At 50.0% G+C, this 20,494-nt stretch overlaps 1 protein-coding gene across 1 annotated transcript in view; it reads right to left on the reverse strand.

The window, feature by feature from the left end:
• The window catches only part of LOC144947903 (fibronectin type III domain-containing protein 1-like), an 84,371-nt gene extending 70,364 nt beyond the window's left edge, over positions 1–14,007 (reverse strand). Inside the window, exons 1-4 of the mRNA XM_078877294.1 lie at positions 13,907–14,007; positions 9,939–10,151; positions 6,248–6,334; positions 2,198–2,266 (exon numbers count right to left, since the gene is read on the reverse strand). Coding sequence (XP_078733420.1) covers positions 2,198–2,266; positions 6,248–6,334; positions 9,939–10,151; positions 13,907–13,976 — 439 coding nt within the window. The 5' untranslated portion in view covers positions 13,977–14,007. The remainder of the gene's footprint in view (positions 1–2,197; positions 2,267–6,247; positions 6,335–9,938; positions 10,152–13,906) is intronic.
• Between the last annotated feature and the right edge of the window lie 6,487 nt (positions 14,008–20,494).

A 20,494-nucleotide genomic window follows, 5' to 3' on the forward strand; every position in this document is an offset into this window, starting at 1 on the left:
TACGCACGGACCGTTTTTGTCTCCCCGGTGGCGATGTTTACACACCGTACCAGGAACTCGTTTGAGGCTGAGTCGACATAGGGGAGACCCAGGACCGGTTCAGATAATCGTCACCGGTGTTGGTCGTGAGCGGGAATCGAACTCGGGTCGCCGGGTTCGTAGCGCAGCGCGCTAATCACTCCACACCCACTCCAAAGACAAAGATCTCCCAATATAGCCTTAACGTACTGTTGGGGCAAGTGCTGTTAGCGATAACCTATGAAGGCCGGCACGGCACACGAGGGGTTGGGTGGCCAGCACCACGCCCGGCCGCCTTTGTTTCCCCAGTGGCGCACGTTTACACACCGCACTGGGTACTCATTTGAGGCTGAGTCGACCTAGGGGAGACCCAGGACCGGTTCAGATAATCGTCACCGGTGCTGGCCGTGAGCGGGAATAGAAATCGGGTCGCCGGGTTCGTAGTGCAGCTCGCTAACCGCTGCACTCCCAGATCCACACACACACATGCATACATACGCACCATCACGCATGAACACATTGACAGGCAAATGAGCACACAGTCTCGCAAGCGAACAGTGACAGGGATACGCTTATTAGGCTGGTTGCACCGTTCGGATGAGTGATGTTAGCGAGCATTCACTCTGACAAGTAGCTGCCACAATGCACAGATACTGAGTAGATGCACACTGACACACAAAGACAAAGATCCCCTAAATATATTTGAACAAATGGTCGGGGCAAGTGCTTGCTGGTCGCGAGCACCAATAAAGTCGAACATGGCACACGAGGGCGTCTCTCCCCAGTGTTGATGTTTGCACCGCACACCAGGTATGCGTTTAAGGCTGAGTCGACCTAGAGGATGCCCATGATCAGTTCAAATAGTCGCCGCTGTTATTGGTCTTGAGCGAGAATCGAAGCTGGGGTCGCCGGGTTCGTAGCGATGTGCCCCAAGCCGCTGCAACGCCACTCCCCATAATGTCAAACAGACACACAGCAGGCGGACATACCCATACACACACATAGGCGGTATGCAAGCCGTGACCAAGACCCCCACGCTGCCCTTCACTAATCACATTTACAATTTGAATTTATATGTGGCGTCCAAATGCGACCGCGTCTCAAGACTCTGTCTGTACAGGAACCGTGGGCGCGTGCGTTTTTTATACAGGGGTGCTTCAAAAAAATGTTAACACTTCCGAGAATTTGCAACAATACCACGAGAAATTTGTGTGTGTGTGCCTCTCCGGGCTCTGGAGACCACCTGGAGAAGATTCCAGGCACGTGTTGACAATGATGGCGAACAAGTGGAGATTCTTTGACTTTTTGAAGCTATTAACATTACATTTGTTATCATGTTACAGTGTATTATCCGTTCTTTTTCCATTTAAAACGATAGTCCCATTTAAGTGTTAACAGTTTTTTAGGCACCCTGTATATATAGAGAGAAAGGGACACTGTACGACACCACGGGTGGCTGGGAGAAGGGAGTTCCAGACTCTAACCAAGTTATATGAGCAATAGATAAAAGTGACATAATCCTAATCCTCTCTCGATTCATCATAAGTTTGAACAAACATTATGCAGCTGTTCACAGCTGGTATATTGGAGTGCGAATGTGTGAGTGAGTTCAACAAGCCTTGTGCATTGTAAAACAGTGCAACACAAAACAATCCAGCGTGAAAACGCAAGGGGGTGAAGTCTAAGGTTGTTCATGAAATCATCACCGGACCATCCAGCAGTCGATCAATCCCGGCCAAAGGTTCTGCCCTTATAGGGGTAATAGCCTCTCGTCCCCCCTCCCACCACAATAGCGTCACATCTCAGAAGCTAAGCAGGGCTGATCTTGGGCAGTGCGTGGATGGGCGGATCGAAGAGGGGAGGACCCATATTCTTAGGTTTTTTTCGGTAAAGTCACGTAGGTAAAAAATTAAAATTAATAAAAGTAAAATAAAAAAAATCACGACGTTTCGGAGGCAACACAAGCTTCCGTCTTCAGGTGGGAGAAATTCTCTCACTTGATACAGCTATCGTGCTGTGAAAACGGAAGCTTGTGTTGCCTCCGAAACGTCGTGATTTTTATCTTATTTTTATTTTACTTGTATTAATTTAATTTTTTTACCTACGTGACTTTACCGAAAAAACCTAAGAATATAAATCCTTGCACTCACGAAAGCTTCAAATCTAGGGGAGGACCCACCTGTCACGGAGCCGTTGAGCGATCCGGAGCTCATGGACGCGTGTCCCTGCGGGTTAACCCATCCGCCGCCTGCAGAGGACACGACGCGGACCAGCGCCACGAAGCCACACCGCCGCGCACAGCACACGACGCATGTGTATATATATATGTACGTACGTACGCGTGCGGAACTTCTTTAGCATCGTACGTAGCCAACCGTGCTGATCGTACGTAACCAACCGCGAGCAACCCGACGATGCCCTCCGCTTTGTGTACATATGGCAATGGCAGGAGGTGGCTCATCTCAAGTTGCGGGGAAAAGATTTGGTCTCGTTCTTTTTTATTTATTTTATTTGATTTTCTGCCCAGGGGGTTAGATGCGAGCTGGGTCACACATTGCAACCCCCACCACGGCGCGACAGCTCCGCTGAATGAGATGTCTCTCCGTTTGTCAATTGGGTTCAGCGGAGGTGAGATAATGTTAAGCCGTTGGCGCACACTCATCCAATAAGCCCAAATAATAATGTAGAAAAGGAAAACCTAAAGGTGCAATCGCGCAATTGTCTTGCTCACAGCACCGCTGGCAGATGGACCTCCACTAATCTCGCGTGAATATTACTACATAAATATTACATCTAAAGCGCAGGAAAGCAATTTCCAACATTTTAAAGCTGTTTGACCCTTGTGAACGGGATGTATATTATGTAATATATAGAGCTGTTCGCACATCCAACCAGTCCCCAGCGAGGAGGACATGCGGCGTGATACAAAATTACGTTCCCTGCGCTGTGGATATGCTCCCTCATGCCAGTGCCAAAGACCACTACAGAGACATTACGCACACAACCCACAAAGCAATGCGTAGCCACGTGCGACATATCCCAGCCAATACGAAACGATGCAGCACACTGAAGTGCATCGGTGAAAGGGCGGCCATGGTGGTTGTGGTGGAGGTTAAATGAGATGGGGCCTCCGAAGCCACCAAAGTCAAACTGGTGGAAGCAATCGGCAGGAACAATGCAGCAGTGGAGGCGCCTTGCCGCAGTTGGAACGTTGCCACGTGGTCTCACGGGTTCAGCGAGAAACGACGGCGTTCTTATTTCCACGCGCGTCGGGGTGATTGATAGGTTTTACGTTTCAGAAAACAGACTCACTCTTTCAGCTGCCGGCGCATGCTTCGGTGCAGAGAGTCAAAGTCAAGCGACGAGGCGGAGGGAGAGAAAGAAAAAGGGCAGCAGAGGTGGAAAGTGGAGAGCAATTGAGGCCAACGGGAGATTTGGTTGGCAAACGAAACAAAAAAAAACGAGGTCGTGGAGTGGAAAAGTTTGAAGACCACTGACTTAAGCGGAGTGGTGAAAACCAATCGGGCCACCCGACGCTCTGCGTGTGCCTCTGGTGACCAAAAACCTCTCCGACTACTCGGGGAGGCGGAGAGAGAGGGGGGGGGGGTACCGGGAGCGAGCGCTGCGCCCTCCCCAGACGCTCCACGCGTTCCGTGCCAGCGACTGAGCTGCAGCTGCTTGAATGTTTACGCCGATGGGGAAATAATCACTCGGGGGGGGGGGGGTGAGCGTGGAAAAAAAACACGCCTGTGTGTGTGTAGGAATACGCATACATTTCAGTGAAGAGTTAAGGTGCTCGCCAAGTTGATTTTTTTTTGCTTTTTTGTGTATTCAGAAGAGTTGACTTATTCAGCGCCGCTCCCCCACCCCGCCGCCCCTGTGTCAGACCCTGACTTGAGTGGGTACGCAATACAGTAGTTTCTGTGTGCGTGTGTTTTTTTACTCTTCCTCCAGTGTTGGTGTGTGCCTTGGCTCCTGCTCGGCACACGTGGAACATTGCCCGACTTGCACCCCGCCCCCACCCCCTACCTTGGGCATCGCGTTCTTCTCCACCACCACTCCTCTCTACGAGCCTTCATCTCGCTCGGCGCTATTGCTGCAGCTGCTACCGCGACCGGGGCCCCCCTTATAATTTGCGCGATTGCCCCCCCCCTCCTCGCCTCCCGCCCCCCAGAGAGGACTTCGGAGTGCGAGAAGGAGCGTGATCATGAAAGCACGCGGCGAGTTGTAACTTAATCGCGCAGGTTACGGGGGCTGCCGCGGGTTCCTTTCCCACAATTAGCTCGCTGCGTGCCTGTCTTTCAGCCCAAACGCCGAGCACATGGGCAGGAAACGGGCAACAATGCGGGTGTTGCCGTTAATTCCGCATCACGGTCACACTCCTGTTACGAACACGAATTCTTCGGCGGTCCACTGCAAGGAGGGTGGGAGGAGGAGGAGGGTGGGCGGTGCCGTGCGCCACCGGGGTTAGTCCAGGACAACGTCTTCAAATAGACAAACTAATCCGCCACGATCAAAGGCTGCCGCTTCATTTCATTTCTTTCATGCCAAATAACGGCGTAATCCTACCGGCTGTATTTTTCTTTTTTTTTTCACTTACGCGGGCTCACGACGCGCCGAGCGTCGTGATGCGCTGCGTCGTCCAAAATCCGCGTTCGCGTTAAACCCCTGGAAGCGTCATGGAGCGTCGAGCGACCGGAGCTCCGAAGCGTCGCTCTTTATCTCTCTCTCGAGATGGACACTCTCTATGGACACTCTCTGTCTATCTATCTCTCTCTCTCGAGATATAGAGATAGAGAGGCTCTGAAGCGAGAGAGAAAGCGAAGCTTCGTAGCCCCGCTTCGGCAACAACGCGCGAACGCGCGCGGAGGGCTTTGACGCGCACGCGCGTTGATTTGGTTTAATAAAATTGCATTCGCTTTTTTAAAAAAACGGCCAATGCTGCGCAAGGGCTTCACGCTTGTGAAGTGCTGATTGCGCGGGGTGCTTCGGTGTCTTCAATATCGCTCCTCCTGAACGCGCGGCCGCGAGACGCGCCTCCAGTCGGCCTTCGGAGGAGGCGTCATGCCTGGCAACTTACGCGCAAAGCGCTCCCGCGAGCGGCGCGATGGACACGACGTGACTGGGCTTTGTCAATCCACTGCCGAATAATGGCACGTCATGTTGGCCATGGGGGGAGGGGGGCTCTTTTGACTATACTTCACCAGCTGATGGGCAGTGGTGGTGGGTTGGTGAAGGGGTGGGGTGGAGGGTCCCAGGACCAGTGCCGATATTGCTCGCCACTGGTGTTAGCCGTGGAGAGCGATCGAACTCACTTTGCCGATGCGAATATATGTAACCCTCATACACTTACTTTGTCACAGCAAAGCAGTCCTCCTTTGCACGTGAGTCTATATCCACGGATTAAATTTTTACTAAAAACCTCAAATTTAAGATCACCTCCAAACAGCCGCTTAATTTTCTTGCAGCATCGCGTCACGTTTTCAGTTTGTATCTTTGGTTTCCCACTCAATTCCCCTGTGGAGGGAAGAAATATTCTGGCGGAACAAATATTCGTTTCGACCACGTGCACTAACCGCTGTACCACCGCTGCACCCAAGCATATGTGTATATGAAGCTGAAATATAATACGGAGAAATGTGTTCCTGTTTAGCAACAAAAAAAGGCAATTAAATCAATAAATGGGTCTGTGGATCATGGCGTTGTGGGATGGGTGAAATTATGCCATTTAAGATCCGGTTAATAAAGCTGTGAGCCACTCCTGCTTGGTGATTCTGTGTCAATTACAAGCAAAAATCTCAACACATTCTTCAATAACACTGCCGTAAAGAGGGATACACATTCAATCGACAACTTTTTGGGCATCGCCTCGAACGTTGCCTTTCATATCGTCTCCCTCTGTTGTAAAGGTTTTTTTTTCACGAAAACGTCATCCGTTACGTCCTTCATCTAGTCCTATTCTATCCTTGCCTATGACGGCAGCGAATTTCTTCAGAAGATGAATGCCAAACAACCCTCGAGGTCTGCTCGCGACGAGAGAGGGCTTCGGGAGGGAGTTTACGGGCAGTGTTATTGACGATCGCGAGCCGAGTTCATTTCGTTATTTGTGAGCAACCACTTCCGACGCAGCAATCACGAGTGTGGTTCGCTCTCGCGCACACGACACACAACGGAGCACGACCCCCCGTGGCAAAGAACACACGCGAAGGCGACGTTCGCGAGCGTCGACCTGGTGCGCTCTCTGCCCGGTACACTGGATGTCCCACGCCGTGCTGATTGGAGGCGCTCACCACCACATAGTACACCTCCCCAGGCTCTGCAAAGCATGGGTCGCGCGACAGCGCAGCGCGCACGCACATTACTCCCGGCGGGTATGGGCGACTTCGTGCCCCCGCCTCGCGTTATCGCTGCCGTCTACGGACCTAAAATTGCCCCCGTTTTGGTGAAGGGGTCACGGGCGTTCAGGGGAGGGAAGGCGGCCCTAGTCGGATTCCCACCTGGCCTGGTTTTTTCCCCAGGATTGTCCTCTTGTAGTGATAGTCATCCCGGGAAATCTGTTGGGAATTCCCAGGGTTATTAAGTATTTTTTTTGGTCGTCTAATAATACACCGCTCAAGGCGATCCATTTGAATGTAGTTATCCCCTCTGCTGGTAATGTGAGATGCTCTTCTTCTTTTTGTGATATTTTCCAGCTCTTTTGAAGATCTCAAAGGTGCAAACCCGAACCCCCTCGTGGGAGTTCGCCTGGTCATCTCTTAGATGGTTGCGAGTCAATTAATCACGGCCGGCCACTTGCGAGGAGGCGTCCGCTGGCCACCATCACAGCCCTCGCCTCCCCTCCTACACCCACATCGTGGCTTTGCGAAAACGCAGCACCGCTTAAATGTGCAAGCAATAAAGGGCCACACTGTACATTGTTAGATGGAGAAAATGGTAATTTGCAGATTTCATTGCTTACATTCTCGTAAAAATGACAATCGCTTTCCTAATAGTGGAATAAAACTTCCGATGTGAAGCTTTTTGATTTAGAAACTGCTGGCATTTTTAATTTTACGATATCCAATGACACAATCAAAACATTATTATTATTATTTTGTCTTTCATAAAACAGCTTTCATATACACCACCATATCGCCCTTCTGTACAGGCCATAATCAAAGCGTTGCAAATTCTACCAATGAGAAATTGATGAATATCTCTAAAGTCGTCAGCATTTGAGTGTGGCCGTATCGCGTACATCGCATTGCTCAGTGGCTGCCGGAACGCCGACAGTCAGATTCGCATAGTTCTTCCACTTAAAAAAGAATAATTTGCAGGAATGCACTGCTCGAGTATCCATCATCATTATAATAATCAGGAAACCCAGTCAGGAAGACCTTAATTGACTCCCTCTTGGCTGGCTGGTGCACTCGTTGCTAATTAAAGGGTGGTGACTGTGTCAATAGGTATCCAGATTTGTTAGGGAAAAAAATGTTCAGCCCTTTGTCAATCCACTGCTGGATTAAGACCTCCTGATACCGTGTTGGACAAGGGGGTTGTTTGACCATACTTTACCACGCTGGTCAGTGCGGGTTGGTGTAAGGGGAACCCAGGACTGTGGTTTAGTCATCGCTCGCCACTGAGCTGTGGCCAGGAATCAAATTAGGTCACCGGGTTCATTGGTGCAGTGCGCTAACCACTGCGCAGATGCTCTGACCCGAGATATCAGCGCAACGGCGTCACGAGTACGGCTAATTTGGCGAATTTCATTTTGCGCCAGTTTTAATTTAAAGCTCTAGCGAGTTGTACAGTCTGCTAGGGTTGATGCCGTACATTTGAATCGATGCCATACATCCGAGACCCGTGCGTGAATTCACATCCGAGCAGCGTATTTCAGTGCATGAATGTGTGCGATTGGTCTCGAAGGGTCCGCGATTTTGCTTACAGAGCGCCAAACGATTTATATTTCGGCAAAGTGAATTTCGCACAAGACCCAGCCGAGAACAGCTTTGCTGTCAGGGGTGGGGGTGGAGGGGCGCATCGTTATCCCCACCTGCAGTGGCGTAGCTAGGATATTTTGCGCCCGGGGACAAGCTATAAAATTGGCGCCCCCCCCCCTCCGTTTAATCACATACCAAAATGTAATTACATGACATGTAGGCTGTGTGTGGTGGGATATATATACACTTTTAGGTTGAGGTGTAGATTTGTGCAGTAGTTTCAGGCTGCCGCGCCCGCCGCAATAAGTTATAATGTAACGTTGTGAGCCTCATTTTGGCGCCCCTTTACCGTGGTGCCCGGGGACACATGTACCCCCCTGCCCCCCCCCCCCTAGCTACGCCTCTGCCCCCCTGCAATTTCTGCGAGACGCAACAGCGAGCGCCGGGTGGGCCGCTCGCTCGATCGTGGAGAATGACTTCGGCCAATGCAAAACTGTGCATGCATAGCCCAGCTGTTGTTTCTTCTTCTTCCCCTTCTATCCACCGCTGCGGTGTAATTGTAGATTCGATTCCACCGTGGTCAATGAGGTGACGCGGCCGGCACGTTTTCGAGGCGAGCGTATTTGTGCACCACACGAAGGCCGGTCCAGCACATGTCCTCACGCGGCAACGTGACGCCTCCGGCTACGGCCGTGTGTTTGTGTGTGTGCAATTTGATGATTGGGGTCACGTAAAAAAAAGGACCCCTCCACCACCACCCCCGCACTTCTCTCTCTCAGCGAGCCTCTGTCATGGCCAGAAATAGCACAAGGCGGGGGAGGGGGGGGGATGTGTGATGTGGCCAGCCCCACACTTGACCAGTGCTGATATATTCAAACACAGCACCAGGTACCTGCTTAATGCCGAGTCATCCTGTGACCTTGTCCGGATACCACGTTCCACTGAAAGTTATATGGTCAGAAATCAAACCCAGGTTTCCAGGGTTATATCACGCACGGACGATGACTGTGTCCCCCAACGCAGATGAAAGTCTCCCGCGTACAATGTTTTCGAACGTGTCGTTGACGAGCAACTTAATAAGACTGGCAAAGCGCACGAGGGGCTCGTGTGTTAGCATTTTGCCTGGCCGCCTTTGTTTACCGAAATGTTAACATTTACCACACTATGTACTCATTTGAATCTGAGCTGATCTAAGGGAGGTCCCAAGACTGGTTCAGCTGTTACGTTCCACTGATGTGCATGAATGGAAATTGAATCCAGGTCATCGGGTTCAGAGCACGTAATTATGTTCTAACCACTGCACCACTGCTTTCCATTGCGCTACGAACCCAGCAACTGAAATTAGATTCCTGGCCATGCGCTAAACACCGCTCTAAACCGCTCCCCCCACCACAGACTGTTGGGGAAAGTGATGTTAGCGAGCACCCATTAAGGCTGCACACCGCGAGGACAAAAATACACATCAGCCGCTATTTGACACTAAGTGGTAGTGGCGTCAACGCAGCGCTTGTGCCAGCCTAAGTGCACTTTGAGGCCATCACGTGAAGTGTGGAGGGCTCCCTGTTGGCTTGGAGGCCACGGAACAGACCCAGGTGTTATGGATTAACTGACCGAGATGACTGGCAGATGCGCCACCTGTGCTGCCCACATTGTCTACACACAAAGTTAAAGATCCCCCGTGTAGCCTGTAACAGACTGTTGGGGCGAGTGCTGTTAGCGAGCACCTATGAAGGCCGGCACGGCACACGAGCGGGTGGGTGGCCAGAAACACGCCCGGCCGCCTTTGTCTCCCCCGTGGCGATGTTTTACACACCACACCAGGAACTCATTTGAGGCTGGGTCGACCTAAGGCTAATAACCGTCCGTGAGCGCGAATCGAACTCGGGCCGGCGGGTTCGCAGCGAAACGTGCTGAAACCACGACACCACCGCTCACCACAAAGACAGACAGACATACACACACACACAGAGAAGGGGGCACGGATACACGAGCGGCGCGTACCAACATCCCGGATGAGATGCGAGCGCTGCTCTGCGCCCAGGCGCTCGTACTGGAGCCCCGTGAGGGCCTTGCCGAAGGCCACAATGTAGCTATCCACGGGACGCGCCGACTCAGCGTCGCGCGGAGGAAGCCACGACACGAGGAGGCCCTCCTGCTGCGCGCCGGCACTCACCCGCACCTGCCGGGGCTTGAGCGGGTGCCCCGGGAGGGCAGCTGGTGGGGTGCCGCGTGAGAGGGCAGCAGCAGCAGCGTGTTTGTCGCGGTTGGACCCGAGTCAAGAGCCGCATGGCTCACAGGGTTATACCTAATACATGAAACTGAAAACTGAAATTGAAAGTCGCACCGCCGCAGGACTGGATTAATTCCCGCGTGGCGGTGGTGGTGGTGGTTGGAGGGGTGGTGAGGGCATCTCAGGGCAGCAACCTCGTTGGTCTCGGGTAAGTTCAGAATCAGAATATTGACACTGGAGGAATCCGATGAGGTATGAAGCTCTTTTAACGAGGAGGCCCTCGGTAATAAATACGAAATGCGGCGTATGGTGCCTGGTCGTCGTGGCAGAGTTGGCCAAATACCCACCTCTCTCCAGCGCTCCTTGCAGTGGAGGCCCTTCTGCCAGCAGTGGCGTGAGCAGGCAATTGCAGGGCTGCACCTTTACCAAAAACGTATTTGGAGCTTCATGGCACTTAGTACTGTAATGGTTGAAACCCAATGCTGCACGGTGGTAGTGTGGCAGTTCAGTTGTATCCGTTCCACTGATTTGGTAATGTAAAGCCAAGAGGCATGGCTGTGTGTACTGCAAGCACTTGGGTGCCGCGATTCAAATCGTTTGTTTTGAACTTCGTATTTATCGTCACGATGATTCCTAGGTGACGTTGTAAAAGTGGAAATGAAATAGCCAAGCGGGAAAAAAAACCAATGAGGCATTTAGCATCGGGCATTGGGTGGTGGTAAAAGAGTCCAGGGAAGGAATTTAATTTACAAAAAAAACTATCAGGTCCAGGGACCCCTCTCCCCCCGCCCCCCCCCCCCATCAAAACTTAATCCGGGCCTGCCTCGCACGTATCGTATGGGTGAGGTGGAGAGGGACACGCGGTGAGGAATGAGTTACAAGCAGTGGCTTAATGTCTCACTCGATTTTTTTCCGGAACGCTGCTTGCTAGGCCGGCTGGCTGGCTCGGAGTAGTAGCGATTATCGGCGTAAGGCACTACAACTAGAGTACAAGGTACACCTATCCATAATCATTCTATATTAGTGTACACTGATTCATGATTCGTTTTATTTGGGATAGATCGTCGTGTAGGTTTGATGTCATTTCTTAGCTACCACCCTCCACCACCCGACACAGTCAATAAAATCAGTTGGCATGTTGGCAAATATGCCAACTGCTGATTCTGGTTTAAGTTTTTTTTAATGACATTCCTACATGATCTAACCCAAAAATGTACTCATTATGAATCATAATATTGGTCGTTAAAGCTTACGTATAAAATTCATTATTGCAAACCTATATTAATATGAACGGGTGTATGATTGGAAAAAAAAGCATTTATACAACAACAATAATGATAATAATGGCAAAATTATTCCCGGAACAGCGTTCCGGAGTGTGCCGGCTGAAATTAAGCAGAACCAGTGGTAACCGCTGCCATGTGCTCAGGTCCGCGTGTGGGTCACACCGTGGATGGGCGAAGCAAACCCTCCGCAGTGGGTGGAATGTAAAATGAGTTTAAGTCAGTGGTCTCGCGTTGCAGCATGAGCGCCGCCCGTAAAAAACAGAAAAAGTGACAAAACACACACGCGCGCACGCGCGCGCACACACAACAACGAAATCGGAGAGCAGCACATGCGGAGATTGGGGAGCCGGCGAAGAGAGCATGCGGGACTTTAATAAAGAAGTTGGGGGCAGCAGAGGAAGTCGGCAAGGATGAAAGCCCCTTTAAAGTGATTCCTGGGACACACACCGGTTTTGTCTGACCAAGGCTTTGAATTAGGTGGGGTGGGGGGAAATGAGTGGGGTAGCGGCCGGGGGGGGGGGAGTGAAACTCGGAATGTACAATAGCAGTACGAGGCAGATCCATCTTAATACCATTTTTGGCATTTTTCCCCAGGATCGGCCTCACTGTGCTCTTGGTGTCGTCGCGTTACACGGACGAAGAACACATTCGCGGAGCAGTGCAGCCCTTGGTGTTGGGGGAACGGCTCACGGAGCTCCCTCTGAGAGCCCTTCGAGTGGCTTCCATTCCACACAGTAGGGGGCAGAGCTTGTTCTCACCCACTCTGCATATGAGAGTATTGTTCACCTTTATGAAATTCAAACCAATATTTTTTATTCTCAGAGCTGGAATTTTGCCAAATTAAAGGTAGCATTAAATAGAATGCAATGGGGGTTATGTTCGTTCGTTTGTACAGCCATTAGTGACCGGGGGTGAAGCCATCAACTCACTGCAGTTGAGAACCAAGTTTAATCACAGACAGCTGCCTTGATTCAAATCCAGGATCTCAGCAGTGCGAGCTCAACGCTCTGACATTTGAGCCGCTTCTCCTGCATATCGTTCGTGACACTTATGGGTAGAGATTAGCCCTTCCACCCACTTGAGACATTCAGAGACACTGCTAGCTTTGCTGCTGCTGTTGGCGCACGATACTGCCTCACTTCTGCACGGCAGAAATAAATGATAACGCCACAAATAGAACCATCCACAGCCCCGAGTCAAGTTCACACGATAAGAGGCGACACACAACTATAACTGTACATTAGCGAGGTGAACGGCAGTGGCACAGCGCATCAAACTAGACACTTCATAAATATTTATACGACTATATTCTCATCTCGACCGAGATGTCTGGATAGCATGGAAGCAAAGGCCAACTGTGCTCTAGAGGGGCTTTCTAGAACTCCCTCTAGTGGTACATCCCTGCCACCAGCAGTGAGGTGAGCAAGCAATGTGCAGGTCAGCACCGTGAACGATTTGACTCGTTCTCAAAAAAGTGTGCAGCGTCGTACATGCATGAGTTACGATCATTTTGCCACGATAATAATTGTGCAGCCCTTGGCCAACTCACTGCTGAGCGAAGGCTTCCTCACGCCGCGTTGGGCAAGGCGGAGGTTGTCCGACTACGCTTCACCACGCTGCTCAGTGCAGTTTGGTGAAAGGTGAGAAGGGGCAAGACCGATTCAGATATCACACCGGGTCTTTGCTGCAGTGTTCGAACGACAGGTTGTGATTGAGGATATCACCCGCTACGGATGTGAGCCATGGGCCAGCGTGGAGCTCGGGTTGATGCCGTTCATCGCGCAGTCAACTAACCACTGTGCCACTGATTCACCCCCAATAATACAAAAATCGCATACAATCTACAAGCATTTGTAAATTCTTAATAGTAATAATAAGAAAACACATACAATCATCAACATGTTACATCTACCTACTAAACATGTTCAGGCTGTCTTAACGGTCTATGATGAAAACATTTATGAATCTAAAAATTCGTGCAATATATCTTAGTAAATAACTGACTAATATGCTGCAACGTATGTTTCTTTTGGTAGTTTTTCGGCACGCCTTCCACTTTTTTGTCCGTCTGACCAGACCTGCAAAAGTTACCGCTGAGTAGTGCCTAAGTTAATCAAGTAAATGTTTCTTATCCCATGCAGCTCAAGAGGTCCTCGATTCATGAAGAAATATCAGCTCAAATTTAAATGCACCATCATCAAATATCAGCCCACATTTATATCATCTCCCACATCTAGCTTCTCTGCATCTCTATCTATTCTTACCTGACCACATCTATATTTTCGTACGCATTTAATTCGTTTATCTCACTTTTTACATTTCTATATATTCTGTCACTTCACTAAAATTGTATTATTTGAAAGTGTCAGTGGGAGCGCGCCCCGCAAATAAATAATTTAAACCCAGGTGCCCCCAACAGACCACACCACTGGGACCGAGCGTTGTCCACGTACCTCTTTCATCAGCCACACTGCACCCGAGCAGAGCATGCCAAGCCAGCAAACACACTAATACTACCCGCATGGTTAACGTCCTCTTATCAGCTCATGGAGATTTCAATTCACTCGGCTCGGATCGCCTGGGTCGTGGCCGCTTCGCAACGGGGACGAGCTCGGATCCTGCACGGTCGTCCCGAGCCAGGAGAAAAAAAAGATCTGGGCGGGAACGCAGCTGGGATTGCACTGAGCCGCCGGAGTGGGGGGGGGAAGAGGGAATAACAACTTGGGTAGGAGGAGGAGGAGGAGGGGGGGGGCGCCGTTTTAGAGACTGGGAGAGGCTTTAGGGTTGTCACGTAGTACAGAAACTCCGGCATCAGCTGGGGGAATTTTTGTTTCCGAAAGTTTTTGGGCTGGGCGGTGGTGGGCCCGTTAGCATTGGCTGCTTGACAGAGAGCCAGCCCTGACAAGGGTACCGTGGGCTCGCAAAGTGTGAAGGCGGCGCCGCGATCGTGTCTACTTGTAAATCGGGACGCGGTGCTGCTAACGATCAATTTGATGCCGCCGCACCCGACTTGCAACACCACCTGTGGACGTTTGCTCGTCGCCCGCCGCTGAGAAGCGCTCATGCCAACATCGCTCGCTCCGGTGATGGATGTTCACTCACCGTGCGCATGGCAGACTTGCATACTTGCAGAAAGCAGCAACGTGTCCAAGAAATCCTGCGCTCTTGCAGCGGGCACTGCATGTGGAGAAGGAATGCGCGCTGTTGACTTTGAAATTAAAATCCGCCAATCGGCCGGAAGCTTTGACTAACTTTTATTTTTCTTCGCGAGGCCGATTTGATTATATATTTTTTTTTGTTCATATATTTTTCTTGAATTAGGACAAAAAAAGCTACAAACTGTTCATCATCGCCGAGGTCACACTTGAGTGCCCGCTGTGTATTATCCTGGCGAAGCTGCTTCTGATATACGCGATCAAGTGCCAGGCCGGCCAGTCTAATTAAAAATTACTCCGGTTACATCTCTCCACTTAACGGCTTCTGTTCTGTGCGTGATTGCCCAGAGATGACAATTAAAGCTCACCTGAAACTTATCTTCGTGATTTCAATCATGCTCGTGTGTCTTCACAAACACATTAATGCGGAGGGAGCTGGTAGGAACGTTGGGTTGCTCGGTCAATGGCCAGGGTCAACGAAGGCGTGGTGTATTCCGCAAATATGGCTGACTGTGAGGGCGGGCACAAGCCGGCGTGAGTAGGTTAAACGTTGAGTTTAATAAGGGCACCACGGTGTGACCAGCCCCTCCCCACCCAGCCCCACCCCTCCCACCCCTCACCCAGCCCCTCCCCACCCTCCCCTCTCCACCTAGCCCCACGCCTCCCATTTTTGGATGCACGACGGACGGACGGACACTATAATCCCCTGTGGGCTGGTGTAACCAGGAGGTTCCAACCAGTATAAATGTGTTTCTAAAATCGGCTTGGGTTTTCCTTCCACAGCTTATTGATTCCAGCCTCAAGACTCACAGCACCCTGCGTTTCAACTTGCGGCGTGGACCGTGGTTAATTTAACATGCACGCGTCTCTCATTAATTATCAATGGTCGAGATAAATGGATTGGGTTGCCTAACAATAACAAAGCCCGTATCGATTAGTACACTGCAAAGCTAGCCTGCATGCTATTGATTGAAATTGAGGTTTTGTGATGAACGAGTTTAGCACCAATTCTTTATAGAGCACAAATTCACAACACTGTAGGCAACGCGAGCGCAGCGTTGTAGCCAACTAGGAAATGAACAAACAATCATATCAAGAATCGAGGGACCCAGACTGCCACTGCACGATCATGTATGAAAAAATATCACGAAAACAGGGGTCCTGCAAAAGCAAATCGCAACGACAGTGGAAGGAACGGTTTGAAAGAGGCACTCGAAACATCAGAGGGGTGATACGGTGATCGTCAACGGTGGGGGACTGCTGTGTCCCCGCTGTAGCTGGGAAAATCGTGGACCCAGTGGAATCTCTTCTTGGTTCTTTCGGTAAAGTCACGTAGAAGGGAAATAAAAAAATTATAAAAAAAATAACATAATGAAATAATTCTCACGACGTTTCGGCCACAACGCAAGCAGCCGTCCTCAGGTGAAGAACAGGTCTGTCAGAAAGACAGTGTCTGAATGAACACCACCACTCTTGGCAGCGTATATTTAAGCTGGGTTGAAGGGGGAAGAGCGCCTTGACTGTTAAAGGCGGCTGGATTGAAGGGAAGAGGAGGGGGAGACACAAGAAGATGTCTTTACATATTTGACCATTTAAAATCCTTCACACAGAGACACTCTGCTTCCAGCACGTGTCACATTAGAAGAATGGGAAGAGAGCTCAGAAGTGTTCGAAACTGCGCTAAAATATTGGTATGGTGATTTTTTTTGAGCCATGGCTTTTTTGCCAGAGGTCGGAGGTCATAAGGCATACAAAGTTCATCGCTGGTTCATTTCGGTCAAGAATGAGCCCTTACTCCGCTGTGTACGACAACCACTACTCAAGTGCTGTGAATGCCAGACTGACACACTGACGCACAAAGTTTATTCAAATGTTGATGAACACAACTCACTGCTGCTGCATGTTCGAGAATCTTTACAGACATTTGCACGAATGTGCATATGTTGAACTTCTTTCGCACTGCACGTAGCCAACCGTGCAAGCCCGTGGGCCTCTGTGCAATTGGATCGCCTGCCCATACACATGCACACACCCGTGTATACAGTTCATACCGTATATCATTAATTTGCAGCTATCTCGTCTGCATTCTCTCGCGAAAGTACAATACTGCATTGCGAAATAACAATCAAGTTTTTTTTTATTACGCAGGAACGCTAAAGTATTTTGTAAATTCAGCCATTAAAAGTTGCAGAACAGAAAACTTGGGTGCACCCCCACCAACCGCACAGCTCATCAGCCCCCCCCTCCCCCCCACTATCTACTGCGCAGCGGTCGTTTATTTATGTGACAATTTAGCTTCCCCGTCTGCACTTCAAAAACACACGGAGCATTAAAAAAGTTTTTTTTTTAAAGACTTTCACCAGTGAAGGACACGCCATTAGCTCACCTTCCTGCCACGGTGGTGACACCGCTATGTGGCGGCGTTAGGGGGATGGGGGCTGGGTGGGTGGGGGACTGCGATGTGGCCTGGTTGGGATTGGCCCTGGTGGGAGAGGGGGTGAAAGCCCCCCCCAAATTGATTGCCTGGCATCTGGGCCCCTTCAACCTGTGGGCCCCAGTGCAATTGGATTGCCTGCACAATTGATAATTAATTATGCCATGGTGGGGGTAGACGGGGTGGAATTGGTACATTGTTAATGGACCGTGGATTTAGGTTTTTTTAATGTACAATGTAAAACCGTGTGTGCTCGTGACGAATGGATCAAACACCTCCGATTAGCACGGTCGGATACGTACGGTGCGAAAGAAGTTTAACGTACATGCAAAAACATGGATACGAGGACAATAACAAATAAAGTTCTACAAAAGCTGAAACGTGCACGTAGAAACATGGTTTGAATTAGGAGGAGGAACACATTGATTGAAATATATAAGCAAGTTAGAAAAATTATATTGACTGTTAACAAAAGTAAGTAGGCTTCATTCAGCAGGACGTGTAACTCGAGGCGATGATGGCCTGTGGTCGAGACTAATGACGGAGTAGCAGCCAAAGAAGTGAAGGTGCCAGAGAGGACGTGAACCGCGGAGGTTGATCAATGAAATCTGGCGCGGTGTGCAGGCGCGCAATGGATTGTTGCAGGACTGTGAGAACTGACAGCAGCATGGAGAGACCTTCATCAAGCAGTGGATAGATAACGGCTGAACATGATGACGAACGATCACACAGTAGATACGTTTCTACTGTTAAAACATTCAATCAGATGGCTACGCTCTGTCCTCCCGGCTAGTCGATGTGCTCGGGGAATTTTTTTATGGGGGGCTCGAATATTGGACATGTGTGAAAAAGAGCTTCATAGCTCATCGGATTCCTTCAGTGCCAATTAATATTATGATTCTGAAATATGTCTGCGCCCTGCAAGCCTACCAGGTACCGAGAGCGACGGCCTCCCACTCGGTGGCGTTGCTATTGAGCGTGCAGGCGGTGCAATTACACCAGAGCCTCATGGCTCACAGGAGCCCAGGTGCCGTGGTGCAAACAGAGAGGGAAATGGACAGTGTTGGCGGGGTGGAGAGGGAGGGGGGCATTTAACACTTTGCACTAGAACCCATGCTTCCAAATTTACCCCGATCGGACACCGTCGATGGCTTTCCGTGACACATCAAATGAGGTGCGAAATCCAAATGGCGCATTCAAGTTTGGCCTGACAGACAATTGAAATATTATTTTCCCCTTTCGTGGAGTCTGGCTGCCCTCTGCTTGCAGCTACACTCACTGCAGCCAATACAATTAGCTTTGGGATGAATCACGCGGTGGGGTTGACTACGCATATGCCCGTAATCCAGCGCTGCAGAGGCGATGTTGGTGGATCGCCGGGAGAAGGCGGTACAGCAAAACAATGACGGTATTTGGCCTACTCTTCCACGCCGGCCAGACGTAATTGGGAGAGGTGGTAGTCGCACACTTAACTTCACCACACACAACCTGCCGATCAATTAACTGTTCCATACCTATACTGTATATATTACACTATAAAAACTATTAAAATGTGTTGTTTTAATTTTACAAGGTAAGGCCCACTGAGCTGTATATAGAGATGAAGGTAGCATAGTAAGGCCTTGGCCTAGCAGTGGATGGACCATGGCTAATGATGATGATGATGCTGTGTATAAACTTTTACTTTGATGTGACCCACATCATCTGTATGTTTTTCCTTACACTCCTATACACTCCCACAGGGGATTATTGTGTCCGTCGTGCAGGGAGGGGCTGGGTGGGGAGGGAGGGGCTGGGTGGGAGGGGAGGGGAGGGCGGGGAGGGGCTGGGTGGGGAGGGGCTGGGTGGGGAGGGTGAGGAGGGGCTGGGTGGGGAGGGGCTGGGTGGGGAGGGTGGGGCTGGGTGGGGGGTGGGAGGGGTGGGGCTGGGTGTGGAGGGGCTGGTCACCCCGTGGTGCCCTTATAAAACTCAACGTTTAACCTACTCACGCCGGCTTGTGCCCGCCCTCACAGTCGGGCATATTTGCGGAATACACCACGCCGCCGTTGACCCTGGCCATTGACCGAGCAACCCAACGTTCCCACCAGCTCCCTCCGCAGGAATGTGTTTAATGTGGTATCCATACCCCAGGGTTTACATCATGTCTCTCGAATGCCTTGTTTCCATGAACAGCCAATTCAAGCCGACTCGAGTGAAATTGCGTTGCACTTGAGTTGAAGGGCAAATCAAGTTGGTCAAAGAGAAGTGACGTTTCCATGATTAATCTAAGTTGCTCCAGTCATCACGTGAGTTGGGCAAAGCTTTCCCATAAATACTTCTGAGTTAAGACCATTCCCAGAAATGCTTGCGAGTAAAGGTCAAGATTGCACTGTTTTTAAATTTAATTGTCAAATTAACTGTAGCCATCACCCACGACATTTTTGACAGACGTGCTCTGCAATGTATTTCGCTCCGCCGTGAATTCTCACGGAGGGAATTTACGTCAGCCCATGAAGCGGAATTGTTTCCAGTTGAATAAAAAGAAACCACGAAAACGCGGTGACATGGCCTAGCGCAAGGGGGTCAGAAAACTTGCGGCTCGTTTAAGGAAATGCCTCGTGACATTGTTTATGAAGCATCACCGTCTCGAAATCGAAAAAAAATGTCCCTTCTTGTTATTTTGGTTGCTGACCCCTGGCCGAGCAGTAGCACATTCGCCGCTTACTGCGGTTGTCATAACCGCAATAGCATGCACCGTTAATGACCCCGTGGTGTCATTCGCTAGAGTAGGCCATTCTATTCTTCCGCGTGGCAATACGTTCAGGAACTAAATTCCAATGTCGAGGTCCGTCAGCCACGAGAGGGCTTCAAAGGAGGGAGTTCACGCAGTGTTGCTGTTTCTCCTCTATAGAAGGGAAATAATAAAATAATAAAAATGAAACATAATAAAATAATTCTCACGACGTTTCCGCCACCACGCAAGCAGCCGTCCTCAGCTGAAGAACAGGTCTGTCGGGAAGACAGCGTCTGAAATGCAGGTCTGTCGGGAAGACAGCGTCTGAAATTCAGACGCTGTCTTCCCGACATACCTGTTCTTCACCTGAGGACGGCTGCTTGCGTTGTAGCCGAAACGTCGTGAGAATTATTTTATTATGTTTTATTTTTATTATTTTATGATTTTCCTTCTACCTGACTTTACCGAAAGAACCAAGAAGATGAATCCCTGCAGTCACGAAAGCTTTAAATCGAAATTTGATGTGGTCCATAGTTTGGGTTCCATGGCCACGATGGTATTCTTTTTTGCCTGTCTTTAAATTTAATTTGTGAAGGACATGTTAGCATTGACCTGTTGATGTTCTGATTCAGTTTATGGTTACACCAGTGTCTTCCAGGTTTGCCAAAGCCAGGAGGTGCGTTGTTTGGGGTCTCGAATTAGGTGTTTTATTTATCTGGGACGTCTGCGTTGTTGCACT

This window comes from Lampetra fluviatilis, chromosome 47 (genome assembly GCF_964198595.1).
Source record: "Lampetra fluviatilis chromosome 47, kcLamFluv1.1, whole genome shotgun sequence".
Lineage (NCBI taxonomy): Eukaryota > Metazoa > Chordata > Hyperoartia > Petromyzontiformes > Petromyzontidae > Lampetra > Lampetra fluviatilis.